Source organism: Hermetia illucens, chromosome 2 (assembly GCF_905115235.1).
Source record: "Hermetia illucens chromosome 2, iHerIll2.2.curated.20191125, whole genome shotgun sequence".
In the NCBI taxonomy this organism is placed as follows: domain Eukaryota; kingdom Metazoa; phylum Arthropoda; class Insecta; order Diptera; family Stratiomyidae; genus Hermetia; species Hermetia illucens.
Genome location: NC_051850.1, coordinates 187,611,304 through 187,637,831, shown reverse-complemented (window position 1 = coordinate 187,637,831; position 26,528 = coordinate 187,611,304). Strand labels below are relative to the sequence as shown.

At 45.5% G+C, this 26,528-nt stretch overlaps 1 protein-coding gene across 3 annotated transcripts in view; it reads left to right on the top strand.

Moving 5' to 3' along the window:
• Positions 1-26,528, top strand: part of LOC119650092 (Down syndrome cell adhesion molecule-like protein Dscam2) — a 305,680-nt gene that overhangs the window by 157,251 nt on the left and 121,901 nt on the right. For all 3 annotated transcript variants that reach the window (XM_038052607.1, XM_038052609.1, XM_038052608.1), the window contains exon 6: positions 25,937-26,013. In XM_038052607.1, coding sequence (XP_037908535.1) covers positions 25,937-26,013 — 77 coding nt within the window. The remainder of the gene's footprint in view (positions 1-25,936; positions 26,014-26,528) is intronic.

The window sequence follows — 26,528 nt, the reverse complement described above, 5'->3', positions numbered from 1 at the left end:
ACTAGGACTGGCATCGGAAGGTATTAATCGAAACCTTTCATTCCATACCCAACATCGCTATATTCGGTGAAAAAAAGGTCACACCGGTATACGCATATATGAGGACCCCCCTTAATTTCAACGTAGAAAGATGTAACTCAGTGCATGTCTGGGCATTCACACTCTCCACCTTTTCACCAAATTTCGTGTCAATCGGTATAGCCGTTTCTGAGAAAAGTGCGTGTGATAGACAGACAGACAAACATAGTTGTGTGAGAAGTTGCTAGATCTCCCATTAGGCGCGACTTCAGTGTTCATGCACTCTTTTTTCTAACTGTGTATGGGCTAGTGTTTGCTCATCTCTGCTGCGTGGACCAAAATGGCTATGGGAAGGATCCCCAGAACATAAAACCCTCATTGAAGACGAAAGAAGGAGGAAATTTACGGTGCAGGGACCCAATACCAGCGGTCGCCGAAATCTCTTGACCGCAGTGCCATGGTAGTGGGTAACTTGACCACCTTGGCATATAAGGCTACAAGCGATTTAGATCTGGAGAAGGTGTTCAAGCGAAGTACGACCCTACCAAGAACACCGGCAACAAGACCAAACAACGACAAAGTGAAGGCAAATCGTTGGACGACAAAAACCGTGATAATACCCACCGCATATGTTCAAGATACGCGACAGCAGCTCGTCCACTATGAGATCTCCGCCAATGTCAAAGATGGTTAAGGATAAGGTAAAGGCAAGGTCAATAAACGCCAAAAGTGAAAGAGCGTATAAAACGAGTAGGAAGGCGCCTAAGAGAAAAAAAGACGGACAGGCAATTCTGAAAACCAGTACGAATAGTTCAGAAGGAGGAAAGCATACAGCGAATTTAGGAAAGACGACCAGCGTTGCGAAGCCCAAGACGAACAACAAGTCGGGAAACCGGAAGCTGGACGCTTCAGGTACGAAAGGTTTTGTGTATTTCTTAGTACGTAGCACGTAATATATGCGTATATTATGTGAGAATATCCACTTTCGGATGATATTGACATTCATAGTCTTGAATTTGCAAGGAAGCGACAACTTTGACGTATGATAACTTTGTTAGTAATAGTGCTATTTCGACCAAACTTGGTGAAATCATGCTCAATGTTATATTATTGCGAAAATTCATGGTGCTAACATGAACTTAAGGGGGGTTTTGCAGCCAATTACTATAAATTATGGTAATATACTATTATTAACTTTTTTGTACAGATATCAGTATGGAAGGTATTTCGGAGCCCAGCCACCATATAGTGGCAGCCTCCTGATTTTTTTCAGATTTTCCGGTTGAGTAGTTTCTGAGAATGGCCCCCTTAAAGGAATGGTCACTTTCAACCCCCCGCACTCCCCACCTTTCCAACAAATGTCAAAACCAAGACCGGCTTCGAAAAGTACTAGTCGAGACCTTTAATTTGATACCCCATATGAGTATATTTGATGAAAAAAAAATGTACACCCCCCTTTTGCATGTATGGGGACCCCCCCTTAAATTCAACGTAAAAGAATGTAACTTCCTGTATGCGTGAGCGTTCACAGTTCCCACCTTTCCACCAAATTTGGTGTCAATCGCTATAACCGTTTCTGAGAAAAATGCGTGTGATGCACAGACAGACAGACAGACGGACAGACAGACAGACAGACGGTAAACCGATTTTAATAAGGTTTTGTGTTTACACAAAACCTTAAAAACGATGAATGGACTAAAGTTACCAGCAAAAAGCGAAAGGAAAAGCAAAAGTGCGACTCGTCCAAATGCGATTGCTATCTGCAGTAAGGTCAATCTGTCCTACGCGGAGATACTCAGAAAGGTCAAAGCTGATCCCGTCCTAAAAGATCTGAGCGGAAATCTGAACAGAATCCGAAGAACCGAGAAAGGGGATCTCATGTTTGAACTAAAAAGATCCCCTGTTGTTGACATCCAAAGCGGTCTTTCAGATCGGCGGTATGGGCTCCATACGCAAGATCAAATAAAATTGGTTACTGGCTTGGCCGAAGATGCAATTCACGGAAAGGGTAGTACCAGCAAATATTGCGTGGTAGTAACCCTGGACTTAAAAAATGCATTTAATTCGGACAATTGGAATCTAATATACAAATCACTAGCGAAGGTTGCTATTCCCGTCTATTTCGCTGCTATCGTTGATGGTGATTTCGCTGAAAGGAGACTCTGCTATGACACCGACGACAGGCCCCAGGAGTACGTTCTTTCCACGGGTGTCCCGCAGGGTTCCGTATTTGGCCTACTACTGTGGAACATCATGTACAATGATGTACTTAATCTTCCCCTTCCGGAGAAAGTCACCGTGGTGGGTTACGCTACGACATAGCGCTGGTTGTTGGCGCAAAGCATCTTGAAGATGCTGAGTTATACTCAGGCGAGGCAATCAGTGCTGTTAAAAGTTGGCTAGAGAGCTCTGGTTTGACACTTGCAGATGAAAAAAAACGAAAGCCGTCCAGTTTGGAGGAAGACGTTACGGATGTCAATTAACGCTAACAACATCGCTAACATGCAACATTCCTCATCTATGGAATGATGCCAATTGACATCTTGGCAGATGAGATGGCGAATATATACAATGCGAAGCCAATCTCTCCCTTATCGCAGACGAAGAATGCTGAGAGGGAGAGATACATTTATAGATGGCAAGAACGGTGGGAACGCTCGGGAAAGAGTCGGTGGACTCACAGGTTCATTCCTACCATCAAGGTGTGATTGGAGAGACGACACGGTGCGAGCAATTATAATCTCAACCAGTTTCTCACGGGACACGAAGGTTATCGCCAATGCCTGCAAAGGTTTAAATTGGAGATCTCACCCAACTGTCCAAATTGCGATGCAGTCCCAGAGGACCCAGAGCATGTATTCTTCCACTGTCCGTGATTTGTGGAGGAAAGGAGGAATCTAGAGGAGACTCTAGGAGAGGTGCGGGTACCAAAAAATCTGGTGCCAAAAATTATAGCACATCAAGAGAATTGGGATGCGGTCAACTCCATGATTGCATCTATCCAAAACAAACTTCCAAAATGCATTATATTCTTGCAGAAAAGGACTTTGTACAATTAGACATTATATTATCCAAAGAAGGCGAAGTAGTATAATCCGGAAAAGGGAGCCGCTCCGGTTACAGACCGAACTTTCATTAGTTATTTCTAATTCGTTGTATGTCCTGGAACACCAGTGAATAGTACACCCACAGCGTTAATCAGGAAATCGTTCTTTATCTCAGAAACAGAGCAGGTAGTTGAAAGAATACACTCTCCAAAATGAACTAGATGTCAAGCTGGTCTTTTAGACCAGTAGGCAAACAAAAAATTATGACGGGGTCGAAAGATAACACCAGAAAATCCAGTTGGAGAATGTTTTCATCTCATCAAAGCTGGTGTTTAGTTGTTATCCAGGTGGAAGGGCACATTCGGTACATTCAGTGTCAGCTGAGGAAACTAGAATAGGCGAGGAAAAAGTTTTTGGGAGAACAATCGTTTAGGGAAGCCGGGAAGTGAAGAGGGGAGTGTAGTTCCAATTAAATTCACTCCGAAATATAATTCATTGCTGTTATCCAACAAGCAAACGGGTACCAATCGAGGTTTTAATGGAACCATACGCTAGTAGCATATGTGTCAATACCGATTGAAAATTCCCATCTCCTTAACTAAAGACTTACGAAGCGATAATTTAGGACTTACCGACTCCGAAATGTTTCACATAAGGGGACATACCTCATTGCATCGGTAGAGAGACTCCTCTCAGCTCAAATGATTATGGATTAATTTCCGAGCAGAAAGTCCACGAGCTTACGAATGCAAATACCGCTTATTTGCAATTCAAAGCCGCTGAATAATTGGCTACCCAACTTAGAAGTGTTCTACGTCTATACTCTTGCATTTTGTGGCTTGAATTTACTAAAGAGCGCCAATCTCATCTCTTTCATCTTTTAGTTTATTAATACCAAATTATTCTTTTGTGCAAACGAGCGATACTTATGCACTTTCTGTCACTAATTATAATTACGGATTTAGAGTCCTTTCTTTCCTTTTATAACGACATAAGATTGGAAAACAAAATTTAGATGGTTCTTGATAGGCGACCGCAATGAAACTGTAATTAAACATATGCAGAAGACACGTTCTACGTTAAAGATGAATGAAATTTCATTATAGATTTCCTATGAATAGGTGAAGGGATTCCCTATAATCTTGTGCTCAGCAGAACCGAGCCAGATTACTATTTCTGGAAGTGTTGCTAAATTCATGCATAATCAACAAGCGAGGTTAATGCGGGAATTTTCCCTGATTAAATCCCCTCCCGCAGACAGTGATTACCTTAAGAAACCACAAGCAACACCTTTAGTAACACCCATAGAACTGTTTTCCTGAACTGGTCCTTCATAACTGACATTGATTTATTGTTGGCTCCACCAAAGTTCGGTTTAATGAATAGCCCCGCCATATTCCCTATATTAAGAATATTTAGTTAAACGTACCAAGTCAAGCCTCTTTCCAGGGTTTATTATTACCCAGGGGGTAAACCTCCACCACGCACGGGGGGACTGTCTAATATCATTGGGGAGAGCATTGCACTTCTTTTCCACTGTTTTGTACCATGTAGTTCTACGGCGATCAACTCTATTGTCGTCCTGAGATACTGGGCATAACCAGTTATGGAGTTGTTGCACTTCGTTGATGTGTGACCTATCCACTGCCACTTCTGCCTTCTGATCAACATGTCCACGGGTAATTGGCTCGTACGCCAAAACAATAAATAATCTATCTCAGACCAGAATAATCCAATATGCCGACGCTAACAACAATTGATGAGCCTTTTAGGAGTTTAGAAGGAGCTTTTTAGTAACAGTGCTGGTCACATTCCAAGTTCTATTCCCATATACTAACTCAGAGAGACGGCACGGAATATCGTCAACTTGCTGCAAGTGCTAAGATAGTTACATTGGGGAAATTGAACCCTCTTTTGCTAAAGCAGCCAAGATTTTATTTCCCCCTACACCACAATGACCAGGTACCCATAGTACTTCCATCGTATTGAATCTAGAAACAGAGTTCAATCGATTTCTACATTCCTAAACGATTTTTGAAATCAAAGAGCTGTTATACGCCCTCAATGCAACTTGACTATCGCTACAGATTATGATGCGCCTGCCCTTCAACTACTCGTCAATCATCCAGGTTGCTGCCCTTAGGATCGTATAAACTTCAGCCTGAAAGACCGGTATGCATTGCCCCAAGGGAAAAGTCCACTTCTCGTTTTTATTCGACAGGTAAACTCCTGCTCCAGAACCCTGTTCTGTTTTTGAGCCATCGATGTAGAAAACGTCAGTATATCCCGACACGCATTCTTCTAGTTCGTCCCAGTTTTCTCTTCGTTAGAAGATAGCCTTATATTTTCTACCAAACAGATTTATGAGGATCTGAGAAATAGAAGACATTGCGAAAACTGGATCCAGTTCTCCTAATAACTCTTCCAATACTCTGTGCCCCCCAAGCCCATTTTCCCTCATAATCGAATTAGTCGATGAGCTGCTCTCATTGCAGTGCTCAGAATAAATAAATCCAAGGGCCTCAAATTGGGCAATGCATTCAGAGCTGCTCGGGATGGCATGCTCATTATATCAGTGATACCCAGACACACAGTTCTTTGCAGTGTGGGGAGTTTGCAGCGAAAATTCTTTTGTTTCACCTTAACCAACCACACTACGGATGCATAAGCGAATATCGGCCTAATGATAGCAACATATATCCACATTACTACCAGGTCCGCCTGCACAGCTCGTTTCATCTTTATCTATACATGTCTACAAGGAAGCTGCTGGTCTAGAATAACTCCCAGATACTTCACTTCTTCGAAGTGAGTGTGTCAGACAGTATCACCGACGGGCCTGCTGTATTCAGATTTCCAGTTCCTCTCATTAAGTGAGTTGCTCTACTATCCTTTCTGGGTGACCACGCCGTAGACACCGAGTACAGATTTTCCACTGAAGTGAAGAGCCTGTCTTCCACAGATTTTTCCGTGGGGAACATGAATTTTGTGAGGCCTCCAAAATTCACGCCTCAGCCACGACCTGATTTCTCAAAGTCGCGGGAGGATTCGAAGTCTGTGACTTCTCACCACATGGAGTGTTCCAATCCTTTGCTCCCAGCTTCATGTATTTGTGGACACCTTTAGTGTAGTAATAGACTACCACAGCCACCCCCACCACGACAAGGTGGTGTCCGATGGGTAGCATGGAAAGCTTACGACCAATTGCAAGGCCAAAAGAGTTTTCCCAATGCTGAACGAAACCTGGATCGGAAATGGTCCGTATTTAATTTAGAGACCTCGGTTTCTTCATCTGAAGCGTAGATCAGGTCCCCAAATAAATTTGCAGGATTGTAAAGTGGCGACTACACTTATCAGTTGTCAGATCGATAGCTGTAAGACATATATCTACCTCATACAAGACCCGTGGGTTGTTGGTGGTGTAGTCAGGGGTCCAAACTTCCAGCATTCTAACCTGTTATATGCCAATGGAAGTGATAAACTCCATGGCATAAGGGTAATAGCAGGATGTGATCTCAACACTTACCACATATTCTAGGGAAGTTCCAACATTAATGCGAGAGGATCGAGACTACGGGAGTATTTGGTAGGAGCCGATTTGCAGATCTTTAATTTGGGTAATGAACCTACTTTCTTCAACATGGTCAGAAGAAAGGTCATCGGCTCTGGTCAGAGAGTGGAGAGTATCAAACGATATCACACTCTCAGATCACAGACGCATTGATTTCATAATGGACATAGATCCACCTCCACCCACTCCATTTCAAAATCCGCGGAAAATAAATTGGGCAACGTATAAAATAGAACTAAGCGACCGAGTCACGATCCTTGGGAAGCCTATCAAATCCATTGTTAGAATTTAAAAGACAACCCAGATGATCACAATTAACATGAGAGAAGCTTTCGAAGAGAGCTATCCACTCAAGACGCCAAAGAAGGATAAAACACCATAGTGGAAAAACAGGGGAGAACGACAAGGATGCTTCCCAATCCTGCTCTGAAGTGTGATTTAACCCCTGGGTGGAATCACTATAAAGAGACACAGATGGCTCTAAAGAAGAACATAAGATCGGCTAAACGTCAACGGCTCATCATGGAGGCACTTTTGCAAAGAGACTAAGAGACTATCTCTCTTGTGGTAACCTCAAAGCTGAAGCGGATCTTTGTTAAAGAACGTAGCTAGAAGCTAGAAAGAACGGGAGGTACACAGAAAGCCATGGAGAAACGGCGATTTGCCTGAAGTGCACTTCCCAAACAGCACCCGAAAGGGCCGACAGATGCATACAGTGCTCAACCGAGAGATTGGAATCTGGCATGTAAAGTAGTATCACTGGAGCCAGTAAAATGAGCATTTAACTTCCATAGATAGAAGTCTGCAGGTTCAGATGGCATCATTCCTGCACTAGTAATAAACGGAATGGATCCCTGGGTCTACATATTCGGAATATATATCGTGAATACCTAGCACACGTTTATATTCCAATTAACTAGCGTGATGTGGAGGTGATGTTTATTCCCAAACGGGAAAGCCCACCTACACGGACGCAAAAAGTTTCCGCCCGATCGACCTAACGTGATTACTACTAAAAGGACAAGAAAGGCTAGTATATCGGTTCATAAAGGATACATACACTCCTAAATGGCCACTTCACTATTGGGGCAGGATGCCTTAGAGACTGCCCACAAGAAGGGGTTGTCTCTCCTCTGTTATAACTCCAGGTAATGGATACCCTGCAATGGCGTCTGGAGGACAAAAAGTCTTGGCGCAAACATTTGCGGACGATCTAGCTGTAATAATTACCGGCAAGTTTACGGACACAGTTTGTGATAGCTTGAATGCAACTCTGCATGAAATCCACAGTTGATGCCGCCACAATGGACTGACGGTGAACGCTAGGAAGACCATGCTAGTTATGTTCACTAGGAACGTCATGTACGGCAGCTATGCGCTACACATCTTAACAAAGGCGGGAATCCAACTGGCACAGACAATCAAGTGTTTAGGGGTACATTTCGACTCCAAGTTAACGTGGAAGCACCATATCCAGGAACAATATCAGAAATCCTGCAGATTGCTCTGGTGTTGTAGGAATGTGATAGGTAAGACCTGGGAACTTTCACCAAAACGGATACATGGGATGTATACGTCCATAATAGAAACAGTAACGACATATGAAGCCAGTTGGTGTGGAGTTGTCATCAGGTGCTGCTAAAATTTGCCCGACTAAACTAAACATTCCTGATGCGGGTGCCGGGACACTCAAACATTGCTGGTAATGGCAGACTGACTCGCTGAAGGTCTGGATTCACAATGACGGGCCAGAACCAGCTTTTCTAAATCGTCCATCCACTGTCAAGTCTACTCTGAAGGAGCAAGCAAGTGGAGAAATTTGAGCTGTTACCTGAAAGCGAAAATCCTAGTGAAGGAACCTGGGGTCGCCAGAGCGGCATTTTTATTGTCCCTTAGGAAGTGGGGCATGAAAACCCTAGTAGGGCTTTTAACGAGTCACTGCTCCTGAAACTATCATGTGGAAAAGATTGGGGTGGTGATTTCGGCTATGTGCAGCCAATGAGATGGCCTTGCACTTTTTATGCAACTGGCCGGCCTCCTCAGACCTCAGACGGTATTCTTATTCTGTTAAGGGAAAGTCGCACCGCGTCCTTGAAGAACTATTGTGCCCCTTTTACTGGTTATAGTGTACCTATTGATCATAGTATCTCAAGCAGGCCTGTAACCGTTAGGAACTTTAGTATGTTCCCCATTTCCAGATGTTTCAGCTTTGCATCTGGTATTAAGTGTTCTCCCAGATGTCTCGAGCTACTTTGCACAAGTGCCGGACACTGTCCCAGGACGTGTATAGAGGTTTCATCCTCCTCTTCACAGAACCTGCAGACAGTGTCCGTAGATATCCCTAGCTTCTCTAGGCGATAGTTCAGCCGACAATGACCAGTGAGAATTCCCACTATGATTCGAAGGTTCTTTTTGGTAAGGTTTAAGCAATTCTTTGTACTCATGGGTTCGTATCCCCCAATAAGCACCCTGGACTGCTCCATCCCTGGTAGGCCCGCCCAATATAGTTCCCTCAACCGTTTCTCTTCGTTTCTTAGATTCATAGCCATGAAACCGTTTCCGATTCCACAGAAGGGTTCCGGTCCGTGTAAAGGCATCCCTGCTCCCTTCTTGGCTAGTTCATCCGCTGCCTCGTTGCCTTCCAACCCAGCATGGCCTGGAACTGAAAGTATCCAGACCTTGTTGGACGAGCCGAGTGTATTAGTCTCTCAAGGCATTCCCATACCAGTTTAGAGTTCACCTGGTTGGACCTAAGTGCCATGATCGCTGCTTGGCTATCGGTGAGAATAGCTGTGTTCTGCCCCCTATAGTTCCTCTGCAGATTAAATGAAGCACATTTGTCTATAGCGTATATTTCCGTCTGGAATATGCTAGTGTACCTGCCCATTGGCTCAAAATACATTTTCCTTGGACCAATGACACCGGCACCCGCTCCCTCTGCTGTGAGGGATCCGTCAGGGTACCAAGTAATCAGTTGCTGGTTTAAGCTGTATGTCGCAGCCACGCTCTTCCAGTTTGCCTTGTTACTCCAACGTGTTTCAAACTTCTTATCGAAGTGAAACCTTGTTTTCATGTTACCCCTCGGTATCAGTAATTCGGGATACCGTTTAGAAAGGATATCAATCTTCCTTCGATTTAGGCAGCTCCTCGCCTCACTCATACTACCGGCCATCCTGAATATTGATCTCCTTGCCTGCATCTGTATGTGCAGATGGAGACGGGTTAATCCCAGAAGGACCTCCAGGGATGCCGTTGAGCATGTCCTCATTGCCCCACTGATACACACGCAAGCCAGCCTTTGGAACTTATGTAATTCCCTGGCTTGTGTACTGAGTTGGGTTCTTTCTGCCCAGATCACCGCTCCATAGTTAATCATTGGCCTTACTATTGCAGTATATATCGAAAGTAGTATCTTCGGGCTGCAACCCCATTTTTTTCCAGCTATGGATCTGCAAGTCATCAGAGCCCTCGTGACTTTCCGACAAGTGTTTCCGACATGTGTCTGCCAGAGTTATTTTTGGTCTAGCGTGATTCCCAAATATTTGACCTCTGTTTCTCGTTTCACCTCCATATCATGTAATGTTATGGCTTTCAGGTGATCCAGCTTACGCCTCCTAGTGAATGGTACTATGGTGGTTTTGGTTGGGTTGATCCGCAGTCCCATCTTCCTGCACCAGGCACTAGTAACCCTTAATCCAGTTTGGATTCTATCACATAGGGTATCTTCATATTTGCCCCTACAGATTAGAACAATGTCGTCCGCATAGCCCTGGACATGTATTCCAGTATTAGTTAACACGTCCAGGAGTTCATCCACTACCATACTCTACATCAGCGGCGATAGTACTCCACCCTGTGAACATCCTTGAGTGGTGTTCATGATAATAGAATTTGTACCTGTTTGTACCTCTATTTGTCTGCTTTCTAGCATTTTGCCCATCCAGAGTGCCAGGGTGTTTCCCCACTCCTTTGCGGCTCAGGGCATCCTGTATCTCTGTGTGCGATGTGTTGTCGAATGCTCCTTCGATATCCAAAAACGCGCACAGTGCAATTTCTTTTGTTTCTATGGCGTCCCGTAGTACCTCTGTCAGCTGATACAGAGCAGTTTCAGTTGACCTTCCTGCCCGGTAAGCGTGTTGACAGTGATGTAGGGGATTATGCTTTAGAACATTAGCTCTGATATAGTTGTCTATGACCTTCTCCACCGTTTTAAGTACGAACGATGTTAGGCAGATTGGTCATAAAGATTTAGGGTGAAAAGGATCCTTTTTACCCGCTTTCGGAATAAAGACCACTTTTGCCCGTCTCCATGCCCTTGGTACGTAACCCAGTGCTATGCTCCCCCTTACCACCCTCAAAAGAGACTCTAAGATAATTCCTAGCCCTCTCTGGATAAGTGTTGGGAAAATGCCGTCTACTCCGGGAGATTTCACTGGTTTAGAAGTTCCCACTGCCCATCTTAGCCTAGCTTCTGAGCATACCTCTTTTGCTAGTTTCCAGCTCTCTTTCCTTCCCCTTTTATTCGTTGTTGGGGTGTCAGGCAGATTGTTGTCGCCTGCCGCCGACGGGTAGGACCCCGGGAAATGAGTTCTGAGAAGCAGGTGTACCGTGTCCTCCTCATTCTCGGTGAATGTCCCATCTTCCTTTTCAAGCAGACAGAGGATATTCCCCCGTGTTTGGCTACAGCCTTGTACAGCCTGGTTGCTTCTGTGATCTGTTCAATCCCTTCACAGAATTCCCTAAAGCTGTTCCGTTTCGCTTCCCTGATCGCGTTGCTATACGCAGTCAGTGCATTTTTACACCTCCGCCAGTCCCCGGTTTGTTTTGCCCGGTTAAAGAGTTTTCGTACCTCTGTTCTCATTCTGGCTAGGTTCTTGTTCCACCATGGTACATCCCTTGATGACTTGACTGTCTTGGCCGGACAGCTGGCCTCATATGCGTCAATGACGATTGTGTTGAGGTTTTCCACCACCGTTTCTAATTCCAGTTCGTACCTCAGACGGTAAGGTTTTCTTCAATGAAGAATCTGCACATTCTCTGCCTTTGAAGAAGTTCGCATTCTTAGCTACCCATTGCTTACAGTCGTACCCATTCCCTGAAAAACGAGTCATGAAAATTGACAAATCGAAATGACCCCCCATGACGCCTGCTTATCATTTATCCTGTCAGGCAAATTCTCAGGAGCTACTTATCCAAAACGCTTACCATTTCCCAATAAAGTTCAAACTTAATCACATTTTCTCCCATGAAATCTGTCCCTAACTCTCAGCATTGGCATTAACTTATTTCTAAAAGGGCGACCCTACCAAATTGATATCCGGTCAGGCAGACACATTTCAAGATGAATGGAATATTCCAATCCATTAAACAATTAATATGTCCATGTATCATAGTTTATGTCACACAAACTGAAATCCTTGACATGAAATACAACAGCCAAATGAAATGATATCTCCAGTTCCTCCGTAGAACGAGATAAATCTTTCGCCTTGCGTGCGTATGTTCATCTGGTCTGACCTTTCCAGGAATGACTTCAGCAGACGTTAAACGTAAGACGATTTGATTAATAAATCTTACACAATGATAATTTGCGGTAAGTGCCCTCCGTGATGCATACGAGCTCGTAAATCCTGTCATAATATAAATATGCTCCGCATGAATTTCCCTCACTTTTATGCTCCAAGAGATTAACACCCGATCCCGCGAAGTTTATGGCGCTCGGGATACTGTTTTGCGTTTAGGGACTGAGTTCTCACAGGATTCAACCCAGGCACGAGGCATAGCAGTTTTATGCTTATCAGTGCCGCAGCAGGGATAATACCGAGTGTATCCATGAAGGATTACGAAGGGACCAGTGGCGTCATAATAGTACGACGGAAACAGCAGGGAGTACAATTGGAGCCAAACTGGAGAAGGGCAACGATACTATCGAGGACTCAATGACTAGAAATCTAGGAAAGGAATAACTCCTCCGTTACTTCTTGAGAAACACTTCGCCGGTGTTTTAGAGCTCCTCAACCGCACCCTATTAGAATGGATTTCGAATTATCCTTCATGAGCTGGAAGCAACACTCTTTATGTGTGGCAAACCCAGGCGCTAATGAGACTGTTACTAATAACGATTTGTGTGCTATATCTTGGTACTGATAAACTATACTCGCACCATTCCTTGCAAGGATCGGTGTCAGCAATGGTCTCCATGTTTTCCGATCCAGGCGTACAGACCCTCCTCAGGCAAACGTGCACACCATTTGCTTAGTATTCCGAGAAATTAAAAACCAACAAGCATTAGGAATTAAGGTCAAGCATAGACGGATTTGCGAGATGAAACCAGGCAAGGATCTGGAAGGAGTGAATTCAAACCATCCCGGGACCATGCACACACAAAGCATCATTTCTTGAGCTCCGTTGTCGCCATACTAATTTCAAAAGAAGGCTCTCGTTTGACGAGCTCCCGAAGCGCATGATGCGATAGTCCCATTTACATACCTTTGCCGTGTTCCGTTAATTAACACGAGAAATGCGGCAAAGAAAGCAACAAGAATGATGCAAAAAGCAGGTGAGGAAGCTGCCGAGACTCCTCTAAGTGACGTTGATGTTGCTCAGCATTTCCATTCTCCTTAATCACGAAATCCATAAGTGGATTTTCGGACTGACGGAGAACTCTTCCAAGACGATTTCACTCCTCTGCATCCCGATGAATAGACTAGCTCAGAGACGAGGAGTTTGAGGAAGCTGGCATGGTAAGGACAAGGCGGTGTCGACAGTGGTGCGAATGGGTAGCGAAGCATGCTCCCACCTGCTGGTACTGAATCTATGCAGGTGCAGGGTTAAGTATAATATTTCGAGGAATACGAACATACCTACATATGGGTTCAGTTTCTAGTCCGTTGCCATATCAAGGGAAGACTTTTTTAATTAAAGGATTCAACTGACGTTTTCAGTTCGGGACTTACAATGGCGTAAGCCCAAGTGCAATGCAACTACAAAGCCATCAACATCAGCATTTTCCAGGAAGTGGGAATATCCGAGTACATATGCCCCGCTCCTGCCCCCTATCCAATTCTAGCACTGCAATAGTGCTACATCCTGCTGGGGTGCTGTATTTGAACGCGCTCCTGGAATCACTAGTGTATAAGACAAGAGCGAGCGGGCGAGGGCGTTACCGATGCATCCGGAGCAAATTTGGATTTTTCATTACTTCCTCTTTCATTGCGAGACTGTGTAACTTCTACAACGGAATTTTCCAGGAGTTTCCCAAATATGTGATATGATGATTAAAAAGTTTTTATTTTTTTAGATAATAGGGGGTGAAAAATTTCGTTGGCTTTTATTTCTGGCGATATAGTTCGGGCAGTTCATTCGAGAGTTTTTTAGAATGACCGTGAGCCATTTTGTAATCCAACAAGGGAATTGAAAAATTCCCGTAAAAACAACTAACAATAATGGCCAAAAAAAGGGTAAATTGATGTCGGGAAAAAATTTTGATCCTTTTAAAACAAAGAGAAAATGAAAAAGGAAACTTAGAAAAAACGGGCAGAAATGGTTTCAAGTGATGAAATTGAAAAGTTCATTTGATGGGTATGTGTGACTTCAATTGCTTACACGGTTTAGGAAAATTAATTAGTTTTCCTTTTAAAAAAAAATGTTGAATAACGTAAAAACCGGTATCCGGTCTAGGCCTGCTTAGCAAGAAGCTCCAGACATTTCAGTTTTGTGCTGAGGTTCAGAGATATCCCTAAAAGCCTATACCATCGCTCCATCTCATACAGGGTCTGCCACGTTTCCTTTTTCTACCATCATCGTCATCATCATCATCAACGGCGCAAAAACCGGTATCTGATCTAGGCCTACCTTAATAAAGAACTCCAGACAACCCGGTTTCACGCCGGGGTGCACCAATTCGATATCCCTAAAAGCTGTCTGACGTCCTGACCGCCGCTAAGCCGCGGACACTACAGATTTTGTAAGTTTACGATATCGTATTTTCCACCGGAATGTCAGAATGGCCTTAAGCTTATCAGCGTTCGAGGTGTAGTTAGTTAGTTTAGTTAACTGGGGGGAGCCGCAGTTCCGAGCACTCAGGCCATTGTACTATCCCCGTAGGTTGCCTATTCAATAGCTTCCCGCCTACGGTGTTCGCAGGCTTTAGCGAATCTTTTTTTTTTTTTTTTGAGGAGGTGGAAATCTTTAAAAGACTCTGGCCTGGGCACGCCGGAGAGTGTGGGATTTTTACCCACTAAAACCACCCCCGACTCCACCCCTACCCCGTGGAACCACCTTTAGGTATTACATCACGGGGCGGAGTTAGCTTACTTTAGCTAGATCTCCTTTCGTCTACCCGCGGGGTTCGTAACCGCGTCTTCCTCACTTCTTCTGCTTTTCGCAATTTATCCTGGATTACAGCGATCATGGAATTGATCGCATCCCAGTCTTCCTGACAGGCTACCATTCTCCGGACAAAATTTTCCGGTGATAGCACTTCACCTAGAGTTTCCTCTAGGTTTCTCCTTTCTTCCACGAACTTAGGACATTGGAAGAAAACGTGGTTTGGGTCCTCTGGGACCCTGCAGTTTGGGCAATTAGGCGAGGTATCCAATTTAAACCTGCACAGGTATTGACGGTACCCTCCATGGCCGGTGAGAAACTTTGTGAGATTATAATTGATCTCCCCATGCTTTCTCTCCAGCCACTCCCCGATGGAAGTGATCAACCTGTAAGTCCAACGACCCTTTTCTGACTGGTCCCATCGCTGTTGCCATCTGCTTATGGATCTCTCCCTTTCGGCTTTTTTCACCTGAGATAAGGGAGAGATGGACCTGGTGTTATAAATGTTCATCATTTCGGTTGCCAGGATGTCAATTGGCAGACGGTCCTGAAGGCAGAACACACGCTTCGGGTTGTTCTTCTGTAAACAGTACTCAATTTATATGTATTGCCTAAAACCTGCAGTGCTTTTCCCCAAACTGGGTCTGCATACAGCATGATAGAGCTCATCACCCTGATTATGAGCAGCCTGGAAGTGTACCGCGGGCCTCCTACGTTCGGCATCATCCTTGCCAGAGCAATACTTGTGGTGGATGCTCTTTTACAAGTATGCTCTATGTGCTGCTTAAAATTTAGTCCTCCGTCTATCATCACCCCCAAGTATTTGATGGCCGGCTTGGAAGTGATAATCCGATTCCCGATTCTAATGCAGGCGTAATTTCTTTTGCGGCGCTTAGTAATGAGGACCGCTTCCGTCTTTTCCTCCGCGAGTGCCAGTACAGCACTCCCTAACCAAGCCTCAATAACACTGATTGCTTTGCTTGAGTACAACTCAGCATCCTCGAGATGCTTTGCGACCACAACCAGTGCGTAACCCACCACCGTGGCCTCCTCCGGAACCGGAAGGTTAAGTACATCATTATACATGACGTTCCACAGTAGTGGGCCTAGTACAGAGCCCTGTGGGACACCCGCGGAGACAACGTACTCTTTAGGTCCATCATCGGTACTATGCCAGAGTGTCCGTTCTTTTAAGTAGCTATCGATAATAGCGGCGAGGTAGGTGGGAACACCAATCGTCGCCAGAGACTTTCGTATAAGGTTCCAATTCACCGAGTTAAATGCATTTCTCACATCCAGGGTCACCACCACGCAATATTTGCTGGTACAACCCCTTCCGTGAATTGCATTTTCAGCCAAGCCATTAACCATTTTGATGGCATCAATGGTTGATCTGGCTTTACGGAACCCATACTGCCTATCTGAAAGGCCCCCTTGGCTCTCGACGACTGGAAGTAATCTATTATAAAAGAACCACTCCAACATTTTCCCCATAGTGTCTAGAAGACATATGGGTCTATAGGAGGACGGTTCCCCTGGAGGTTTGCCAGCCTTAGGCAACAGCACCAGCTTCTGCCGCTTCCATGGTGCAGGAAAGATACCCTCGGACATGCACGTTTCGAACAGCTCCGCGAACATATCCGGTCTACATTTGACGGCAAGTTTGAGGGCCTTATTGGGTACTTATTATGTCGCCTATTCGACTGCAGATCTCCATCACCTCGTCCCTGGTGACTGGTGAAATCGGCATCACATTCAGGGGGCGCTGGAAGGTGTCAGTACCCCCCTCTCGCAGGGGAAATAACCCCTGGATTATATTCAACAAGAGTATAGGGCACGTGATCTGCGAAGGCGATCGGCTTCTGAATCGCCCTGTCACGATTTTATAGGTGCTACCCCACGGATTTATGTCCGCTTCCGAACAGAGCTCCTTAAAACATTCCCTCTTACTCCGCTGGATGGCGAGCTTGAGGTTCTTGCGAGCTTCCCTATAGGCATGCTCCTTTTGCCCCTGATCGATCCTACCTATTGCCCTCTGAACCGTTCGTCTGGCTCTGTGGCAAATCGATCGAAGGCTGGCAAGTTCACTATTCCACCAATAATTGGGTCTTCTACTGGGGAATGAGCATCTCCTAGGCATCGGCGCGTCGCATGCTTTAAGGATACTCTGTGTGACATGGAGAGCTCTATCCGTGGACATGCCTGCTTTGGTAGGCAAGTCTAGCCACACCTCCATGAATGCCTGCTCATCCATCGCTTTGGCTGAACCATCCTGGTGTCCTTCTGGATTTTGGCTTCCGGGGTGCGGGTCTCCTGCCTTGTGGTTCCGTCCTTAGTTCAAAGGTTATAGCCTGGTGGTCGCTATACGTAAAGTCCTCGCTAACTTGCCAGGCCATGTCACGTGCTAACGCAAGGCTGACAAAAGTCAGATCTACAATTCAACCAGTTCCCCTTTCCGATAAGTGTTTATATCGCCTTCATTGGCCAGAACCACATCCGGCTTTAGCGAATCTGAGAACATTCTCCAGAGGCAGAGAGTGTGCAGATTCTTCATTGAAGAAAACCTTGCCAAGGTGTCTTCGTCTGAGATCTGAGGATGCGGGTAGCTGCATAAAAAGTGCAGGACCGTCTCCTCCTCCTCCTCACATTGGCTGCACATAGCCGAAACCACTACCCCAATCTTTTCCATACGGTAGTTTAAGGGGCAGTGTCCCGTCAAAAGCCCAACTAGGGTTTTCATGTCCGACTTCTTAAGAGACAACAAAAATGCCGCTCTAGTGGCCCTAGGCTCCTTCACAAGGATTTTCGCTTGCCGGCAAGAGTCCAAATTTTTCCACTTGGTTGCGTGAATCCTTGCAATTTCACTCTTCAGAGTAGACTTGACAGTAGATGGTCGGATTCCAAGAGCTGTTCTGGCCCCAGCATTGTGGATCCCGACCCTCGGCGAACCAGTCTGTCAGCCTCCTCCTTACCGGCGATGTTGGAATGCCCCGGCACCCACATCAGGAATGTTTCGTTCAGTCGACCAAGCTTCAGCAGCACCTGATGACAACTCCACACCAACTGGCTTGACATGTCGTTGCCATCTAGTGCTGATAATGCCGCCCGACTGTCGGTACAGATTCGAATGGTGCGACCCCTCCATTTCTGTCGCAGACATTCTTCTGCTACCAATGAAATGGAATATATCTCCGCCTGGAATATGGTCGTAATTTTTCCGAGGGGTCGGGCCAGTTCTATAATCGGATTCTCCGAGAACACACCTGCACCCGATCCATCCTCCGTGACTGACCCATCGGTGAAGATTATTAGGTCTGTAATCTGAAAAGACTCATGGCCACTTGTCAACCATTCTTCTGTTTCGGTGATTACGACAGTGTATGTCTTTTCAAAGACGAATCTGGAAACCATATGATCGGTCGGCATCAGGGCTACCCTATGTTTTTCAAGGAATTTCCAGATAGACGCACGCCCGTTGGATTGGCCGCCTTTCCACGCCCCAATGGTATCGAGCCTATATGCGTCGTTGGCTGCTTTCCGTTTCACCTCCAAATGAATGGGGGTAAATTTAGGATAGCTTCAAGTGCCGCAGTCGGCGTAGTACTCATTGCTCCAGTAATACTTAGGCAACCAAGTCTCTGAATCTGCGTTAGCAGCTTCCTGCTGTTAGCAAAGTTCAGTCTTGGCCACCAGACGATGCATGCATGCATCAAAATGGGTTTTATTATGGATGTATACATCCAGTATATCCGTTTGGGTGGAAGTCCCCAGGTCTTACCTATCGCATTCCTACAGCACCAGAGCAATCTGCAGGATTTCTGATATTGTTCCTGGATATGATGCTTCCACGTTAACTTGGAGTCGAAATGTCCTCCTAAGTACTTGACTGTCTGTGCCAACTGGATTTCCGCCCCTGCTAAGGTGGGTAGCGTATAGCTGCCCCACCTGACGTTCCTAACGAACATAACTAGTCCAGTCTTCCTAGCGTTCACCGTGATTCCGTTGCGGAGGCACCAGCTGTGGATTACATGCAGAGTTGCATTCAAACGGTCACATACTGTGTCCGCAAACTTGCCGGTAATTATTACGACTAGGTCGTCCGCAAATGCTTGCGCGAAGACTTTTTAGTCCTCCAGGAGCCACAGCAGGGTATCCATTACCAAGAGCCATAACAGTGGAGAGCGAACCCCTCCCTGTGGACAGCCCCTGAGACATCCTGCTTCAATAGACTTCTGACCGACCGATATGTGGGTTTTTCTCCACTCCAGCATCATCATCAACGGCCCAACAACCGGTATCCGGTCTAGGCCTGCCTTATTAAGGAACTCCAGACAACCCGGTTTCACGCCGGGGTGCACAAATTCGATATCCCTAAAAGCTGTCTGGGGCCCTGAACTACGCCTCTTTCTCTATCTCAGGCAGGGTCTACCTTGTCTTCTTTTTCTATCGTGGATATTGCCCTTATAGACTTTCCACGCTGGATCATCTTTATCCATACGGATTAGATGACCCGCGCACTACAACCTTTTGAGTCAGATTTTATCAACAACCAGTCGGTCGTGGTATCTCCATCCTGTTGTAGGGAACCAAAAATTCGACGATTCGTCTCTCAAACACAACTAAAAGTTCGCCATTTTTCTTGCTAAGAACCCAAGTCTCCAAGGAGGACTTGCAAGATCATTGTCAGAGCGTTGACTTAATGGTGAGACGATGCGGTTGGAATAGCGGATTTCGCCATCACAACTATTATGGGTTATGATTTTGAACCCTAAATAAGAGAAATTTGCAACGATCTCAAAATTGTAGTCTTCTATCTTTATTGTTCTCATTTGAGCAGTGTCATTGCTGTTGCCTCTTTGTTTTTGGTGCTGACGCTACCACCAGACTAAGATCTAACGCCGCCTGCTCGACCTAGATAAAGGTAGATAATATATCTCGGGTCGTTCATCCTATAATGTCAATATCGTCAGCATACTTGTTGGGTGGACTTGAAAAGGACATTGCCTCCCGCATTTACATCAGCATCACGGATCAATTTTTACAGGGCCAGATTAAAGAGAATGCGTGATAGAGCATCCCTTTGTCTTAACCGTGGTTGGTTTTAAGAGCTATCCTGCCGGTTTTTAGCTGGCCTCACATCTTGGTTAGAGCCACACTAGTCAATTTTATCAATTTAGTTGATTTACCGAATTGTATCATGGCCGTGTGCAGTTCTACCCTGGCGACCTTGAAGTCGACGAAAAGGTGGTACAACTAATGGTCATATTCCAACAGGAGTTTCACTGGATCCGGTTGAATAAAAATACTTAGTTTTGGAATTAACATAAAAAGAGATACCTTTTGATACTCGCAACTCCGTTACAACTCCATATACAATAAAGTATGCAATAACGACCCCAGCCGGTTGGCTGCTCCAATTCGACTGTTATGTTGCTAACCGAATAAGCGTCTCTGGTGGTGAGAGTTTTTGGCACCTGAAGTAAGGTGCGCTTGAGTCACTACATAACTCCCCCTCGAGTGATGGAGTCAGGTGAGATTAGGAACGACACTTCTCGATGCGGTGACGTTCGGGGTTTCGATTGGTACACATGTCAGATGTGCTGCGGACGCGGGTTGAATGAAGTCAAGGTAGCAGGTGACTATTGCTGGGTCAAGTGGCACAACCGGCACTGCCTCTGCTTGACCTGGAATCAGAGGTGTGACCTGACTCGGTGATGAAGAACTTGGTCTGGTGTGGTTGTCATCAATACGAATGAGGGCATCTTCTTCATAGGCCGAAACTTAATCGCTGGTCGAGGAGTTGCATATGCCTTTCCTGTTGACTGGGAAACCGTGGGTGACTTTTCCACTGGAGTTTCTAGTTGATGCCCGAGATACATTTGCGATTGCACCGGAAAATCCGCATCCGAAATTCGTGATGTAAAAGGCCTTAGTTCGAAAGGTCGCGTTGTTAACTGACTGTATTCCGATTGCGACATCGGATTGTCCACGTCGTATTCCAGGAAAGCTGGTTTCAGCCTTTCGGTGAAAATAAATGTTAAGATCCACCTTGAACAATACGGGCGTAATGCTGCAGCGAGATCCAGTCCATCCACTCATACGAAGAAGTGTGTGCAGGAATGATGTTCGGTTGTTGCTGAGGTGCTGATGGATTTTGCTGAGAAATACACTGGGATCTCTCTCGACTTCCGAATCAAGGAACCATTCACCTGGCAACCGTAATGGGGTATCGAATACCAGCTCTGCTGATGGCTCGTTCAGGTTTTGTTTGACACTTGCTCGGAGGCCGAGGAGAACCAAAGGCAAGACCTCTACCCAGAAACGATTGTCTTCTAAGCACATGAGTGGCCTTGAGAGAACGGTGCCACCGTTCAATTGCACTATTTAATGCCGGATGATATGGGGGTGTTCTGGTCCGCTTCCATCCCAGTATTTTGGCTAAAACAGTGAAAAGTGAGGATTCAAACTAAGTGCCTTGATCCGTGGTTATAATTCTAGGCGTCAGGCCGCGACAAATGCTTCAGCGACGGAATCGGCAGACTTGTCTATCAGTGCTGTGGCTTCCGGTCAACAGGAGAATCTGTCCAGCATCGTCAAACAATACCTGTACCCACGTGAAGTGGAAGAGGATCCACAATATCCAAGTGAACCTGCTGGAATCTTCCGTCGGGTACCTCGATTGATTGGTACGGATTTTGTCTGTGCCGGCCGACTTTGGCGCGTTGAAAATGTAGGCAGTTACGAGTCCATGGCATTACGTCCTTTCGTATGCCTGGCCACACCAACTTTCTGTTGATCACATTGAGCGTAGCACGGCCTCCGGGGTGTGAAGTTGAGGGCTTGACGGGCAAGGACAGCGTCGATGTGGGGCGTTTGGCAGGTGTCGTAAAGGATCTAGTTGGAGACGTATTTGGAGCGGCTTCGTTTTCGTAGGTGTTGGAGTAGTGGCATTGGATTCTGCGCTATTTGAGTTGGAGTCGTTCGATTTGGGTAGAGGAGCTGCCGAACCAGAAAATGAGGTCGAAAATGAGGAGGGGACGGATAAGCTATTTGTAGCAAAACAGCTTGATTTTCAAAGGTGTTGGGATGTTGTATTTCGGGATTGGGTAAAGGACATCGAAGGCACAGTGCCCTCGTGATATAAGGGAGGTGGTATAGGCGAGCATTCATAGTCACCCCATAGTAGGTGACTTCATTTACGGTTGGGATTGGGGCATCGTGAATTTTGAGGGATAGAGTTGATATGTCACTCCTCATTTTCGGCGTCATCCTTATGTTACCGCAGAATACGATATTTACGCATTTCTGTGGGTTTAGGGAGAGTTTCCAGTAGGTGAAATATCGGTAAAGCTTGTCCAAAAATTCAAGTGGGCTTCACCGGCCTGGATTTTTCTGGTAAAACTGTAAAGGATGATGTCATCCATGTATTGGAAGAACCGAATTGGGTTTTGGTGTAGGATTGGTTTGGGTGGGTCTGCGGTGAACAGGGAAGGTCAACGGTCAACGGCGAAGAACTAGACCATTACATTTCGTGTAATCAATTTATACGTTATACCCTCTTATACCCGCTTACACGCTGCATGCTAACACACGTTCTGAACTGTAACCGCAGCCTTAATATCATCTCCAACTCAACAGCGCCTGATCTAGATTTATAAGCGCACACAGAACACATGCTGCGTTCTTTGTAACATGGGATTCCTTCACAATTACGGCGATCAGACCGTGGCGGAAAATATAAGAAAGAACGCAGGATTCTGAACACAAAATATGTTCCGTGTGTTCCCGCTTTTAAACTAACAAAACAAAATATGGAGAGGACCGTTTTTGTCAGCATCCTCCAACTAGGGTCGTAGGAGAAAAGTCCGGGACCAAAGTCAAAGGTATAAGCTCCTCCTCCTGAAATTGAACTATCAATCTAATGTTGTTAAAGTCTCTCAGCCAACGACCGAAGGGGAGGTAGAATGAAAGTGGAGTAAAATTATTGTGGAGCCCCAGGAGTAAGCAGAAGTTACCCAAAAGTGAAGGTGAAGACGAAATCCATATGGGAGGAAAATGCCAATTGTTTCTAAGACGTGGAGCCGTTTATTGTGGAGAATTTCTTCGGCCGCTTTTCGCAGATTACCCCGAATCATCTCGATAATCGCATTCTATTGCTCCTGGCATGTTAGCATTCCCCGAACAAAATTTTATGATGGCAGCATTACACCTTGAGTTTTGCCAAGGTTTCTCCTTTCTTCCACGAATCCTCTACATTGGGATTGCCAGTCCAACGCTCTCTAGAAAGGCCTTAACAGCACTAAGCTACCATCGTAGCCTTCTCTAGAAATGGAAGCTTTATTGTACATGATTTACCAGAGTAGTGGGTTCCAGTATGGAGCCATATGGGACAGCCACGGGGACAACGTACTCGTTGGGCTGATTATCGGTGTCCTACCGGACCCATCGTTCTTGCAAGTAGCTGGCGAGATAAACGGGAACACCAATGGTACTATACTTTCTGTCAATTTCATTTGTGATCAAGCTGCCAACTAATTTGATAGCATGAATGTTTGATCTAGCTTTACGGAACCCATACTGCTGTTATGAAAGGCTTCCTTATCCCTCAACAATCGAAACCAATCTACTTTAGGCTACTGCCTCTAACGTGTCCAAAACTGCGGCTTTATTGTCGCCGCAGTGCGTCGTGATTACTTCAATTCAGAGGCCATTGAAAGTTGTCAGGGCATCTCCCAACAAGAACGTAGGACACTAGGTCTGTGTAAAAACCTCAAGCTGGTGATGCTCCAGAGCAGCAGTGTGCGACATGTCCGAGGGGATATTTCCTGCATCATGGAAACGACAGAAGTTGGTGCTACTGCCTAAGGCTGGCAAACCTCCAGGTGAGCCAACCTCCTACAGACCTATTTGTCTTTTGTACACTGTGGGCAAAATGCTAGAGTGAGTAATCTATAATATATTACTCCCGGTTGTTGAGAGCCAGGGAGCTCTCAGATCGGCAGTATGGGTTCCGTAAAGCCAGATCAACCATTGATGCCATGCAATGGTTACTGGTTTGTCCGAAGATGCAATCCACGGAAAGGGCAGTACTAGCAAATATTGCATAGTAGTGACCCTGGATGTGAGAAATGCATTCAATTCGGCCAGTTGGAACCTAATACGGAATCTCTGGAAAAGATTGGTATTCCCGCTTATCTTGCAGCTATTGTCAACAGCTATTTACAAGAACGGAGGCTTTGGTATGACACCGATGACGGACCCCAGGAGTACGTTGTCTCCATGGGTGTCCCACAGGGCTCCGTACTGAGCCCACTGCTGTGGAACATCATGTACAACGATGTTCTTAATCTTCCCGTTCCGGAGGAAGCCACGGTGGTGGGCTACGCCGATGATATAGCGCTGGTTGTTGTCACAAAGCATCTCGAAGATGCTGAGTTATACTCATGCGAAGCGATCAGTGCTGTTAAGGGTTGGCTAGAGAGTTCTGCTCTGACGCTTGCGGAGGAAAAAACAGAAGCGGTCCTCATCACCAAGCGCCGTAAAAGAAATTTTGCCCGTATTCAAATTGGGAATCATATCATCACTTCTAAGCCTGCGATCAAATACTTGGGAGTGATGATAGATGGGAAGCTTAGCTATAAGCCACACGTGGCAAGAATGATGCCGAACGTGGGAGGGCTCCGGCATGCTTCCAGGTTGCTTATAGCTAAGGTAGTGAGTTCGATCCTGTTTTATGCAGCTCCAGTTTGAGGAAAGGCATTGCGGGTTACATCTAACGCTAACAAACTGAGTTCAGTCTACAGAAGAACAGCCCTAATGGTGTGCTCGGCATTCAGGACTGTCTCAGATGATGCAGCATTCGTCGTCTCTGGAATGATGCCCATTGATATCCTGGCAGATGAGATGACGAATATATATAGTGCGAAGTCTATCTCTCCTTTACCGCAGAGGAAGAACGCCGAAAGGGAGAGATCTCTAAATAGATCGTAAGAGCGTTGGGAACGCTCGGGAAAGGGTCGGTGGACACACAGGCTCATCCCTGCCATCAAGGAGTGGTTGGAGAGACGGCACGGTGAGATCAATTATAATCTTACTCAGTTTCTCACGGGACATGGAGGATATCGTCAGTACCTGTTTAGGTTTAAACTAGATACCTCACCCGATTGCCCAAACTGCGATGGAGTCCCAGAGGACCCAGAGCATGTATTCTTCCACTTCCCAAGGTTTGTGGAGGAAAGGAAGAACCTAGAGGAGACTCTAGGAGAGGTGCTTGTATCAGAGAATCTGGTGCGAAGAATGCTAGCATGTCAGGAAGACTGGGATGCGATCTACTCCAAGGTCGAAACTATCCATAGCAAACTGCGAAAGGCAGAGGAGACCAGAAAAGCGCGAAAGGGGACCAAGCTAAAATCAGCTGACTCCGCCCCGTGATGTAATACCGTACGGTGGTTCCACGGGGCTTGGGGGGAGTCGGGAGCCTCAACGTGATCCTAATTATTTCGTCCACTTTTGCAATACTGTTTTATCAACCCCCTCATGACAATAGCCTCACCATCCAGCCACATTAAAAAGCAATTGCCTATTTAAAGCGTAATCTCTTTCATCCAAAATCACAATTGCCATTCTACGCAACCCAATTCGTTCAGTAGCAAATTTATCTGGACCGATTGAATACAAATCCCCCATTAAATTTACTATTCCCGCTGGCTGCCATCCAGGCCTTCCTTCCTATCTCAAAATTGAAATTCCCATTGGGGTAAATGTTTAGAAAACGTGTGTTGCCCTTATCGTCAAACTTAAATCGCATTTTAAATGGTCTATTCTCGTTCGAACCCTAACTTTTCGATTGTGACAGTTTTTTTTTGGGTCCTCGGTATATCCAGGAGCGCGTGCATGACTGTGTATCTTCTGTTTGGATAATCCACTAACCAAATATTTAATTTGGATTTTTTACTCTCTATATCCTTTTCAGTTGTCAACCAGAAATACACCGTGCAGGTCCACGATGAATACGTCATGTCTGGGAACACGGCTGTCCTAAAATGTCAGGTAAGTTTCAATTTTCCATTAACCATTTAAACTGGTAAAAAGTTCAGGAGGTGGATGCTTTCCGTCACAGCTCGTAGTTTAATGAATTTGAATAAATATGCAAAGAGCGTGCCGTAAAGACGAGTAATATCGAGAGTGTCCTGAAAAAGGTCAAGTGCTGGATGTATGTAGGCAGATTTCATGTGACATTATCGATTGAATGGGGATTGGTAGTAGGAGGTTCGTTTTTAGGTTCAGGACCGCAAAAAAACTGAACTCGTTTTCATTTCATTTCATTTATTCAAAAAGGACTAACTTAAATCGAATCTAGTTTTATTCTGGCTTATTGTACTTAAGCTAAACTACTTAGTAATTTTAAGGCGATTGACTACTTCTTCTGTCAACCCCCCTTTGCCAAGGTTGCAACATCTACTCTTTCAACTGTATCCGAGCCCTATGCAATGGAGCAGCTTTCGAGGCTCGAACTTTTCACTTTTTTCACAAAAGCTACGGAACGACTGATCTGTCCGATAAGA